Source organism: Ovis aries, chromosome 14, assembly GCF_016772045.2.
Source record: "Ovis aries strain OAR_USU_Benz2616 breed Rambouillet chromosome 14, ARS-UI_Ramb_v3.0, whole genome shotgun sequence".
Lineage (NCBI taxonomy): Eukaryota > Metazoa > Chordata > Mammalia > Artiodactyla > Bovidae > Ovis > Ovis aries.
The window spans coordinates 36,491,682-36,504,914 of NC_056067.1; the positions used below are offsets into that span (position 1 = coordinate 36,491,682).

Genomic DNA, 13,233 nt, shown 5'->3' on the forward strand with positions numbered 1-13,233 from the left:
AGATACACCAGGCTTAGTGATAGAAGTTAGGACATTTATTTCAGTATACAGTCAACTCTCTGCTATAACATATGTGTTCCTAGGAATCACCACTGCCAAATCATGCAGCAAAAACCACAGGGTTTATGGGAAGAAATGGGTTAAGGACATAACAGACAAAAATTTGTCAGTGACACACACACACACAAGAATGAAATAACATAGTAGCACAGTTTCACACGTTAAATGGTTGAGATCATAACACTACAATAAAGATGCAGGATTCCACGAGAAGACCTGCAGTTTGCTTGTGGAAGCAGGTGCCTGAGGATTAGAGCTTGTTGAGTGTTGTCTTAAAGTGGTACAAGAAGGGTTTTCTGAACTCAGACGGGAGTTGTAACACCAGATGTGGGTGAGTGTGATAGGTAACATGCTCCAAAGTGAGGTAGCCGGTAGATGTGTGTGGTTCTTTGTGTTCCTACGATACTGGGTTTAGCCCAGGGAAGTCTTCTGTGTTCATATGGTATGTTTAGAAGACAAATACATGCACAGCAAACACAAAATTCACATCATGCTCACGTTCCCTTAAGTATAAAATCACACTGGCATAGACCTATGTCTTTAAAATAAGCATTTCAGCAGAACTGACTGTACTAGCTTCCCAGTAAAGTCCACCTTCCTCTTGGCAGTACCCAAAAGTAGAAGTAGATAAAATCAGTGTCAAACATAAAGACTAAGGGACCATTCGCATCCTTTATAAAATGGTAATCATTTTATAAACAAAGATAAATCTTTGCATCCCTTATATGTAGGTTACTGTATTCTAGGTCAGTGGAGTTACTGTCAGACTGTGTTGAATGTGGGAATAACAGGAGTATGGGGATAGGTGGTCCTTGTCTGTATTTTGTAGTGATTTTGCCTTTGGATCCACTGCTTGGATCATCTGCTTACCTTGTCTTTCCGCCATTGGCACAGATGAGCCACCCTCAGCACCCACACACTGAGACAGGGCTGGAAAAGCAGCAAAACACAGTTTACTGTGTTTCTTGGTTCATCCAGATCTCTTTTAAAGACCCTCTGTAAATGAGTCCTATATTTTAAAAAGAAATGTGATCTTGAATATATATGATGCTAGGAGAACAAGGGGAATTGTATGATTTGTGACTTTAAGAAGTAATAGGTTACAAGGGCTGGAGAGTCCACGGATGAACTTTAGGTGTGGGTGTCTGTGAATCCCAGAAACTGCACACATTTTTGTTGGTAAGTGCATTTTGGAGGGAAAGAGTCTTCAGCTTTCATTACCTCCCTAAAAGGACCTTTGATCCCCAAATGGCCAGTAAACAGTGATTTGGAAAAATCCATGGGAATGTAGATTCATAGGGGTTATGTAGGGGAATTTAACACTATCTGTGGGATATCTAATAACCTTGAGTCTGTAGAGGGGAGTTCTTGTAGTTTTCTCAAGAAGCAGGCATGGGTCCCGTTATCAGGGACGGCGTGGAGCTGGTCTGACCAGCGGGTTGGTCTTGCATGTTGTCTTTGATGTTTTCTGTCAAATTAGCCACATCAGTAGTGAAGTACGCCATTGAACCAGGACTTATGCCTTTCACCAGCGTGTCTCATGCCTCCTTTGACTTTATTTTGCAGATGGGAGCAGCGAGAGCTCCCCAACGGGCGTGTCTATTATGTTGACCATAACACCAAGACCACCACCTGGGAGCGGCCTCTTCCTCCAGGGTAAGACTTGGACCAATGAGCCCCGAGGCTCTGGAACAGGCACCAAGAGTCCCCCGTTGGCTTCCCCACCACTCTGCCACAATCATCTCCCTATTTCCCCCACTCGCCTCCTCTCTCTCTCTTTCCCCTCCTCCGATTGTCCTCCTCTTCTGTGGCCTCTGCTCTCTCATTCTACTTCCCCTTCTCCCTCCATTTGTTGCCTTGGCCACGGGAGTTCTTTTCTTTCTTATTTATTTGTTTGACTGCACTGGGTCTTTGTTGTGACATGCAGGATCTTCGACCCTTCTGGTGCATGTGGGATCTTTTAGGGGCATCACGTGGAATCTAGTTCTGTGCCCAGGGATCGCACTCGGGCCCCCTGCATTGGAAGCCCGAGCTACTGGACCACCAACGTAGTCCCCTGGCCCTGGGCTTTCTTAAGTGATATTCAGAGCCCTATGGCTGTTGGGTTCTGGAGGAAGGACGGCTTGGAAGGCCTCTGAAGCCATTGGTCTCTCAGTGGCTTCAGACATTTCACCTGCAGAAATAACCTATAGGGTGCAGTTTTCAGTTTCAGCAGACGTAGCAAAGTATAGGGACGTTTATCCTGGGTCCCTTGACTGCTTTTCCTACCCACTTTAATTCTGTTCTCATTTCTTAGGACATACTAGGATATTCAGAGCATCTGTGGGGGGGGGATAGAGTGCACAAGGAAACCAAGATAGAGAGGGTGTCGATGAGTTTTGTGGCACCCTGCATCCCGCCAGCCCCCGGAGACAGTGTGGCGTTCGGTTGGGCTTTGTGAGAACGCAGCTAAGTTCTCCAAAACCCGAGGATAAGTGAGGCTTCCAAGTAAAGGAAGACTGTCCAAGTTCAAGGAGAAGGGGTTTGGTTCCCTGCCTGCCAGGGACAGAAAGTTCTTTCCACATGTGTCTCCCAGTCCTGAGAGCTTTTGAAAGGGAATGTATTCTGCTCTCGGGAAAGAATCACCAGTAGAGCAGCTATGCAGGCCTCCTATGTAGAACATGAACACTGACTCCCTCTTCCGAAGCTGGCGGAGGGAGAGGATGTCAGAGTGGGCAGGGAGAACCCTGTGCTCTGTTCTGTTCACCTGTCAGGCATGTGCTGGGCAAATACCACCTCATTTCCCCGTCCTACAAGTTTCCATGCATGGACTGCTTTTAGTTTCCCTTTCCCTAGTAGATTGCTTGTGTTTTCCTTTCCTTCCTTGTCCTTGTGGAAGTCACACTCGTAATCCACCATCCTTAGTTTTCATGGCTCCCCCTTCTCTTTTCTTAAACAAAGGAAACCTCGTTTATTTTATTTTTTCTAGTATTTATTTATTTGGTTGTGTCAGGTCTTAGGTGTGTCACGCAGGATCTTTCGTTGCAGCACACAGACTCCCTACTTGTAGTGCGCAGGCCCATTTGTTCCATGGTGTGTGGAATCTTAGTTCCCCAATCAGGGATCAAGCCTGCATCCCTTGCATTGCAAGGTGGCTTCTTAACCACTGGACCACCTGGGAAGTCCCTGTTTTCTCCTTTGATTTAAAGTCCAAGGAACTTACCAAAGTTAAACATTGACTTCTTAGGAAAAAAATTAAACATTTTATTATGGAAATTCTAGAAATATTCATATTGAAGTTTTCGAATGTGCACAAAGAATCCCTACACGCTCAACATCTAGCTTCAATAATTATCAACTCAAGGCCATCCTTGTTTCATTTGTACCAGGAGTTGGCAAACTGTGGACCTGTTGGCAAAATCCACCTGCCACCTGTTTTCATAAATAAAGTTTTATTGGAACATAGCCCCTCTCATTTGTTTACTTATGGTCCATGGCTGCTCTCGTGCTCTTTGGGAGAGCTGAGTAATTGTGACACAGACTGCATAGCCAGCAAAGACTAAAATATAATTTACTTTGTGACTCTTCGTAGAAGACTTTTGCTAACTCTTGCTCTGTCAGCCTCGTTCCCCCCTCCCCGACCCCCATCTTAGATTATTTTGAAGCAAATCCCAGACATCATATTATTTCATCCAAATTTCAGTATACATGTCTAAAAAATGTTCTCTTTTAAAAGTAAAACCACTGTATTTTTAAGTGTTTACCTACTACTATCAAATACCCAGTCAGTAGTCAGATTTCTCCAATTGTCTCACAAATTAATCATCAACTTTTAACAGGATGTGTTGCACACTTGTACTTTGTGTGTTCACAGCACATATAACTCTTTAAGTGTGTTGGTTGCTTGCCTCTTAACCTCTCTGGTTTATAAGTTATGGAAGCCTTGACCTGGTAAATGTATGGTGATACCTAAATGAAGATATTTAATAGTGTCTTCTAAGAATGGCTGAGGATTTACTCTTGTTTAAGTGTTGAGGTGGGATACTAGAGCCAGCTTTCTTATTTTCGAGAGAGTTACAGTGATTTTTTTTAGAAAAATCATTCATTTATTCTTGGCTGTGCTGGGTCTTTGTTGTGTGTGGGCTTTCTCTAGTTGTGACGGGCGTGGGCTGCTCTTGTGGGGCACGGGCTCTAGGTGCTCGGGCTTCAGTAGTTGCAGCATGAGGGCTCTGTACTTGTGATGTGAGGGCTTAGTTGCTCTGTGGCATGTGGGATCTTCCCGGACAGGGATCAGATCGGTGTCTCCTGCATTGTAAGGTGGATTCTTAACCACTGGACCACCAGGAAAGCCCTGTAATGTTTTTTTGGCTCAGCTCTGTGCCCTCTATAGCCCATGAGTTCTTCCTGAGCTTTAGGCCCTTTGAACTCCTGGCACTTAGTTCTACGATGTAATAGGGAACCTGGAGAGAACAGAATGCTCAAGCTTTCATCGCTAATTAATGGGAGAAGTTCTGCTCTAGGGAAGTATTACCATGGTGAGAGCAATCTCGAAACGGCAGATGGAGCCGTTGCATCGTCTCAGCAGTCCTAGTCATCCAGGAGCGAGACTGAGCCGAGTCACTTTATTGTCCATCCCCTCTGTCTGACCCATGGGACTCTTGTATAAAGACCAGTCATCTACATGTCTTATCCTTATATTGAGAATCATTATTCAAGTTAGAATAAAGGTTGAAATGCTTATTGTCCTAACTTGTTCATAGCTTACAAAAGCTCTTGCCACTTAATAATACCATATTACATAAAAACATCTATTTCTGCTTTATTGACTATGCCAAAGCCTTTGACTGTGTGGATCACAATAAACTGTGGAAAAGTCTGAAAGAGATGGGAATACCAGACCACCTGACCTGCCTCTTGAGAAACCTATATGCAGGTCAGGAAGCAACAGTTAGAACTGGGCATGGAACAACAGACTGGTTCCAAATAGGAAAAGGAGTACGTCAAGGCTGTATATTGTCACCCTGCTTATTTAATTTCTATGCAGAGTACATCATGAGAAACGCTGGACTGGAAGAAACACAAGCTGGAATCAAGATTGCCAGGAGAAATATCAATAACCTCAGATATGCAGATGACACCACCCATATGGCAGAAAGTGAAGAGGAACTAGAAGCCTCTTGATGAAAGGGAAAGAGGAGAGTGGAAAAGTTGGCTTAAAGCTCAACATTCAGAAAATGAAGATCATGGCATCCGGTCCCATCACTTCATGGGAAATAGATGGGGAAACAGTGGAAACAGTGTCAGACTTTATTTTTGGGGGCTCCAAAATCACTGCAGATGGTGACTGCAGCCGTGAAATTGAAAGACGCTTACTCCTTGGAAGGAAAGTTATGACCAACCTAGATAGCATACTCAAAAGCAGAGACATTACTTTGCCAACTAAGGTCCGTCTAGTCAAGGCTATGGTTTTTCCTGTGGTCATGTATGGATGTGAGAGTTGGACTGTGAAGAAGGCTGAACACTGAAGAATTGATGCTTTTGAACTGTGGTGTTGGAGAAGACTCTTGAGAGTCCCTTGGACTGCAAGGAGATGCAACCAGTCCATTCTGAAGGAGATCAGCCCTGGGATTTCTTTGGAAGGAATGATGCTAAAGCTGAAACTCCAGTATTTTGGCCACCTCATGCGAAGAGTTGACTCATTAGAAAATACTTTGATGCTGGGAGGGATTGGGGGCAGGAGTAGAAGGGGATGACAGAGGATGAGATGGCTGGATGGCATCACGGACTCGATGGATGTGAGTCTGAGTGAACTCCGGGAGTTGGTGATGGACAGGGAGGCCTAGCGTGCTGGGATTCATGAGGTCACAAAGAGTGGGACATGACTGAGCGACTGATGTGAACTGAACTGAACATATTTGAAGGTTGCTAAGAGAGTAGATCTTAAAAGTTCTCATCACAGGAGAAAAAAATTGTAACCATATGCAGTGACAAATGTTAGCTACACTTACTGTGGTGATTGTTTTGCAGTATATACAAATATTGAATCTTTATGTTGTAAAGATAAAGCTTAAACCTATTATAGTGTTACATGTCAATTAGATCTCAGTTTAAAAAAAAAAGCAACCAGTCATTTTATCCAGGAGCAAAAAGTGTTGGACCTGGTAATTTAGAATGAGCGCAATGATTTTTCTTCTGACACTCTTAGGTGGTTCTCAGACCAGAGGTGAGCAGGGGGAGTAGGTACTGTAGAGCATGGTATTGGGGACCACTGTCACACAGGACTCCAACTTGGTCTTTAAGAAAGGCTGGGGGTGGACTTCAGTGAAAAGAGGAAGGTGATCCAGGTTAGGGGAACAGTGTGAATGTGAAAGGTGTATTTAGGGAATGATACATGGAGCAGTTTTGGTGGAGTGGAAGGTTTGTGTGAAACAGAGATGATCAAAGTGTGTCTAGTAAGGCCCTTGGGTTTGGTGCAGTTGCCCCCTGGAATCAAACAGCATGAAAGGGCCTCCAACTGCTGCTCTGTTTTTATCGATTGTAATTCTGCGTAAGATTTCACCTGCTGTCAAGGGTGTGATTATGCTGTTTGACAGTCTGAAATTCACCAATGCAGAGGACTTCTAGTTAAACATATGGATCAAACATGTTTATTTCCATTCCTTCTTGAAACCCCACTAAAATGGCAATAAAAGTTATTTTAAAAAGTATAATGATAAAGGCATGGAAGAGGAGAAAAAGCATATGGGAGATTGTAATCAAAGTTTAGTTGCTGGTGGATAAATGGTAGAACTGAGAAAGCTGAAACCCAAGCTTCCAGTGTGGGTTTTCCACCCAAAGAGCAGCCAGTCTACACCATGGAGCCCTAGAAAGCCTCAGCTGTCAGGGACATATGGGGTATGTGTGTGTGAATGTGTTATGTGTAATGAGACTAAAAACCTGAAGTTTAAAAGTTGTGCAGGGAGCAGCTAGATTCCTAGGTTGTCAGCCATCACTCCCAACCTCCTGCCACACGTATGTGCGCACACACACACACATGCAACCACATGGCTGCTGCTAGTGTAAGAAGTTCCTGGTAGAATAGAACCAGTGTGGTGAACATGGTCATAGCTGAAGGCAGAGATGAGCTCAGGAAAAAGGGATTAAGTGAGAATGCTATCCTCAGGGAAAAGATTGGAAAGTTTTTTTTTTTTTTCCTGGGGTAGTGACAGGTGCCCAGTTGATAAAGAATCTCCCTGTGGTGAGGGAGACCTGGGTTTGATCCCTGGGTTGGGAAGATCCCTTGCAGAAGGGAACGGCTACCCACTCTAGTATTCTGGCCTGGAGAATCCTATGGACCGTATAGTCCATGGGGTCACAGAGTTGGACACGACTGAGCGATTTTCCCTTTCACTTTCTTTCAGTGACCAGTCTAAGGGGAGAAAACTACAGATCATGATATTTGAGAATCTCCTAGTGAAACAACTGAGCAAATCCAGAAATCAGCTTTTAGACATGTTAGCACTCAGGTATGAGGATTGATATAAACGCATCATCAGATATGCAGGGTTTCAAAAAATTAACTTTGGTCCATCCTCTCTCAGAAACTCGTTTTCTTCCATCAGACAAGAGGAAACAGAGAAAGAAATCGTGAGATGCAGGACATAGGAGACTGACTCAACTCAGGGGCCAAGAGGAAGATGAAGGAGGATGACTTAGGACAGGAATGTAGAGCAGGCCTGGAGAACAACTCTCTGCCCCAGATAAAGGGTGCTGGACAGATGAGGCCAAGAGTTAAGTGACCCTGGGTGGCACCTGCCCTGTCAAGAGTCTGGGGCTGAATTAGTGGCAGGTCCTTGAAGTCCAAGCTGAATAAAACATGCAGTTCTTAACTCTAGAGAAAAAGAAAAAGTTGTACAAGTAAGGATGTGTATATATAGTATTCTACAAAGTTAAAATCCAAACTCCAAATATTGATTTAATGATGCTTTTTAAATTGGGAGGACAGGAAAGGAGAGAGTTTTGTGTGTGTTAGCCGGTAGGGTACAAGAACTAATTCTTTAGCTTCGATAGTGGCAAGTCCATAGTAATCTCTGACTTGGCAGAAATCAAGAAATTATAGAGTAAGCATTTATTTAGAAGATACAATCAAGAGTTGAAGGTAATTGTTGCCCCCGGGAAGCAGAATTCAGCAGTGGGGAGGAGAGCAGGAGACACTGGTTTTCATTGTCTCTCCCGTAGTACTATTTGTGTTTCAAACTATAGATACATGATTCCTTTGCTAACAACTAAAACTAAATAAAGATCACCCATTGGGAGAATTTATGAGAAAGGTGGGAAGGTTCCAGGTTATTGTGAGCCTTAAATACTAATTTGACATTTTTGACTCCAGCATTTCATAAAGGGTCAGTCTGCTGGGGTTACCCTGATGGTAATTTATGGGCTGGATTGCATGGGAAGGTTCATTCAAGGATACTTGGACATGGAAATGGAAAGTCAAGGACAGGGAGACAAAATAAAAAGAAGCCCTGGGGCTGAGCGGCTTACTGACATCAGTGGGAAGGGGAAAGTCAGGAATGATGGTGTGGTTGCATTCCTGGGTGGAGGGCTGACGGGAGGAAGACTGTGGAAGATTCAGGTGTGGGGCGAGAATGACGGCATTTAGGTGAATCCAGAGTGATGTCTGGTCATGAAAGCAAGGCAGTCCAGCAGGCGGAATCCATGCGTAATCCAGGAACGGGCCTTGGGAGGTGAAGAGAAGCCAATTTTAGGGAGGCTTTCAGTTTGAAAGAATCACTGAAGAGGTGGCAGCAAAAATCAGCTAGGAGGCTAACCCTGAAAGCTGAGGAAAGTATCAGTCAGCCCAAAGCATGGTAGTCTTGTGAGTAAGACCAGAATTCAGAGATGGTGGGAGAAGGTAGTCAAGGAACAGAGACCCTCTGACACTTTGGAATCATCCAGTGTAATCCATTGTGGATTCCTTTTTTCACTGGGTGGATCCTGTTTTCTTCAGTAGTATCTCCGTCTTATCTTCTTGAAACTCCTTTTCTCTCCCTTCTCGTTTCAGACTTATAATGGAAAATTCAGGCATACACCAAATTTGAGAGAATAGTACAATGACTCCTTTGTAACCATGGCCTGGTTCTAACAGTTAGTAAGATTTTGTTTCATCTGACCTCCCCCTCTTTAGGGGAGGCGACTGATGAATTGTCAAGCAAGTCTCAGTCATCCTATCCTTTGATCTATAAATACACCACATACACCTCTAACAGATGAGGTTAAAAAAAAAAAAAATCAGAATACCATTATCCCAACATAATTAGCAGGACTTCTGTTACCTCATGTCATGTGCAGTCTGTGTTCCATTTCCCCGATTGTCTTAAAAACATTTTCACATTTGATTTGTTTGAATCAGATCCAAACTCAAGATCAACCCATTGCTTTTGGCTGATAAGCTCATAAATCTCTCTTAATCTGTAAATTCCTTCAACCTTTTCTTTCTTTTTTTTTTTTTTTTAAATAACTATATATCTGTTGAAGATCTTGGACATCTGTCTTGTAGAAATTCTCACATAATGAATGTGGCTGATTGTGATTCCTGGTGTTGTGTTACATGCTCCTGTATTCCTTATCTTTCCTGGCAAACTGGTCATTAGACGTGGAGGCTTAATTAGATTTAAATTCATTTTTAAATAATTGAAATATAATTTACACACAGTGAGATAAACAGATCTCTGTTAAGCAGTTCACTGAGTTTTGACAAGGGCATATATACATTCATGTCACGCACACCCCATCAAAATGTAAACCGCTTCTGTCACCCTGCAGAGCTCCCTTTCTTACTTTCTTTTGATCGCTTCTTCACCATATATGTGGAAATCAAGCTACACCTACCAAGAACAGCCAAGAATTTTCACTCCCTGTTCTAGCCCTGCCTTCCCCGTGGATATTTTAGAGCCAACTTTGGAAGATCACTTCCTCGCTAAAGATAATGTGGAGAGAGTCCTGCTGTCTTTTGCAACAACTCTTCCTATGACCAGTCAATATATTTTTGCTGGCATCTCATGTCAGGACAATTTCAGTTGCAAGGAAGAAAAATTTGGATACAAATTGGCTTGAATAATGAAGAGATTTCACTGCCTCATGATCCTGGAAATTCCAGACATAGATCCTGGTTTCAAGGGAACTATGATCCAGTGGTTCAAACAGTATCCCCAGGGGACTGGCGTTTTCCCCCCATTTTTCTGCTCTGCCATCCACTGGGTCAACTTCATATTGTGTTTGGGTCCAGGATGTTAGCCAGTTCCAGGACTGCATGCTTTCTCAATCACATCTGGCAAGGAAGACTATATTTTTCCCACTGTAAGTACTAAAAATTATGAGATTCACCCTGATTGGTTCAACATAAGTCACATGCCCACTCCCGGTCCCGTCAGCTATTCAACTCCAGGGTCAGGAGTATAGTCAGCTGCCCCAGAGCCACTTGGATCTCTGAAATGGAATTCAGGGCCTGCTGGTAGAAGAGATTGGTTGGGGTTTCCCTGGTGGTCCAGTGGTTAAAACTTCACCTTCCAGTGCAGGGTGTGTGGGTTTGATTCCTGGTCAGGAAGCTAAGATCCCATAGGCCTCATGGTCAAAAACCCAGAGCATAAGCAACAGAAGCAATCTTGTATCAAATTCAATAAAGACTTTAAAAATAGTTCACATAAAAAAAAATCTTGAAAATGTTAAAAAAAAAAAAAAGATTGAGATCGGTTGCTGCAGGGGCAACCACAGATGTCTGTTAGAATCATCCTGGCCCCCAGAGCCTCCGTGACTGGGCCCCACCTGGCTCTGCCTCTCTGGAGCAGCCAAGCTCCTGGGCCAGACCCTACACCAGACCTTTCCTCGCCATCCTCCTTGCCAGCCTGCCCAAAATTTCTCTATGTGAGCGTAGGGGTGAGGTGGTCACCGTGTTCACTTGGAGCTTGATGTTTTCAGCTGGGAGAAACGCACAGACCCCCGAGGCAGGTTCTACTATGTGGACCACAATACCCGGACCACCACGTGGCAGCGTCCCACAGCCGAGTACGTGCGGAACTACGAGCAGTGGCAGTCCCAACGCAACCAGCTCCAGGGCGCCATGCAGCACTTCAGCCAAAGATTCCTCTACCAGGTGAGACGCGGAGGCTGGCCACAGGGTGGAGGGGGAGCCTCCTGGCGCTGTGAAACGGGCAGCCTCACGCATTCTCCTTCGACCTGTTCGGTTGAGTAGGGAAAATGGTGGGTAGAAATGTCAGTGCTCTGACCCTGGAGATTTCACTCATCACAGCGAAATTCCTCAAAACTCCGGCATTTCTAACTTAGTGACTCAGTGTCTAGCTTCTGTGTTTATGGACTCAGTACCTGTGTCTGAAACCGAATTTCCCATCTTCCTTCTGAGACTGGAGTTCTCTTCCGGTCCTTCCATCCAGGTCCATTTATACTGCCTTGAGACCTGAAGGTCACTGTGACCTCTCCGATACCTCACCTTTTCGAATCAAAGTAGTCACCCAAATCCTTTCCTTTCCGTCGCTGCTACTGGTTTTCTTTAGATCTTTATTATCTGACAGATTCTAAAAGCTGGAGGGACTTTAATGTTCACCTGGATCTGGGGATGGGCAAACTATGGCTTCTGGACCAAATTGGCCCCCATCTGGTTTCGTAAATTAAAGTTTTATTGGAACACATGTACACTTGTTAGTCAAGGTTTTGACTGTGGCTGCTTTTGTGCTACAGTGACAGAGCTGAGTAGCCACAACAGAGACCAGGTGGCCCATAAAGTCTAAAATATTTTTTTATGGCCGTTTACAGAAAAATTGTATGAACCCACCAGTCTAGATCAGCTTTCTTCTATCTGATTCCTGATTTTCCCCTTCTCCTCCCACCTGGAAGGTGAAGGCAGCCTTGGAATTGTCTCTTTGCTGGCATTCTCTCTGGTCTGTACTGTTTTGAGCAGAGCTATCTTCAAATATCACTGTCATTTTGTCACTTTTAAAAAAATCACTGTGGCGGATTTAAGGGAAGGGGGCCTTTGCCCATGGCCATTACCTTCAGAATAACATTAAAATTTTCTAGTCCAGGATTCAGAGTTTTGTGGTCCTGTGTCCCTTTAGGAACTTTCCTGCCTGGGTCTCTGTCTCATTGGAGCCCTTCCCAGCAACCCAATGCTTGGTGGGGAGCCTCTTTGACAGAGAGGTGGGATTCTCAAGTTATAACTCTGATTGCATTTTCTCTGAGCCCCTTGAATTTGAAACTTGGGATCTGCAATATAGAACCTGCACAGGGTGTGGTATATTGGAAGTTGGAAACTTGTTGAGCTGGTCTATGTTATTACCATGTTTAACAAATATTATTCCTATTTGAATTGAACTTTAACCCTACAACTCATGTCTAAGTGCTCAGAAAACCTGTAATTCCAGTTAACTGAATAGCATTCATCATCAGCTTTGCCATCATTTTCCACCTCTTTCTCTGTTCACCCAAAGCATGAGCCACCCCATCAACCATAGGACATTGCCCTTGGCTGGCTTGTTACTTCTTTTGTTTGTGGGGGTTGACTGCTCACCATATAGTGTTTCCTTAGTGTGAATGAGCAGAAAGTCTGCTGTTTGTCACATTGAGTTGCTTCCAAGGTCAGCTTGATGTCTGTCTACACTCGTGCCCCGTGGTGTGTACCTAGTTCAGCATCTATACTGCTGGGCATCTGGCCACCCACTCCACAGCCCCTCTACATATGCTGGGTATCACGTTCTGGTATGTTTCAGAACTGGGTGGAATCTGACCCTTCCCTGCATTTCAGTAATTATTCCTCTTGAGTTGGACCCCAAGGACTTTCCCTGCCATTTCCTTGGGTGGTTGTGGCTGCAAAACTGGGGTGGTCTGAACAGCTTTGTCCCTTGACTTAGAGGCAAGGATGCATTTTAGGAGCCTTGCATAGTTTTGTCTCCCTGCTTACCCACCTTCTCAAATTGAAAAAGAAAAATCCATTGAAGGGCTCCTTCTCCCCCTTCCGTTCCCACACACTGTGTGGGTTCTGTCGGTTGGACCAGATGTTTGGTGTGTGAAAGGGAAAGTTCTGGAGCCCACGTCTGCTTGTGCTTTTGGAGGCTTCATTGCCCTCGCCTGCCTCTCTCATTTCAGCAACACCATTCTGGGCCTGCAGAGGTAGAACTTTGACTTGGAGTGTTCCCTGAAAGT

The 13,233-nt window shown here is 44.3% G+C and overlaps 1 protein-coding gene across 6 annotated transcripts in view; it reads left to right on the forward strand.

Annotated features, from left to right (window-relative positions):
- WWP2 (WW domain containing E3 ubiquitin protein ligase 2) overlaps positions 1-13,233 on the forward strand; it is a 145,051-nt gene that overhangs the window by 111,468 nt on the left and 20,350 nt on the right. For all 6 annotated transcript variants that reach the window (XM_060398453.1, XM_042231872.2, XM_027978133.3 and 3 more), the window contains exons 9-10: positions 1,627-1,716; positions 10,996-11,170. In XM_060398453.1, coding sequence (XP_060254436.1) covers positions 1,627-1,716; positions 10,996-11,170 — 265 coding nt within the window. The remainder of the gene's footprint in view (positions 1-1,626; positions 1,717-10,995; positions 11,171-13,233) is intronic.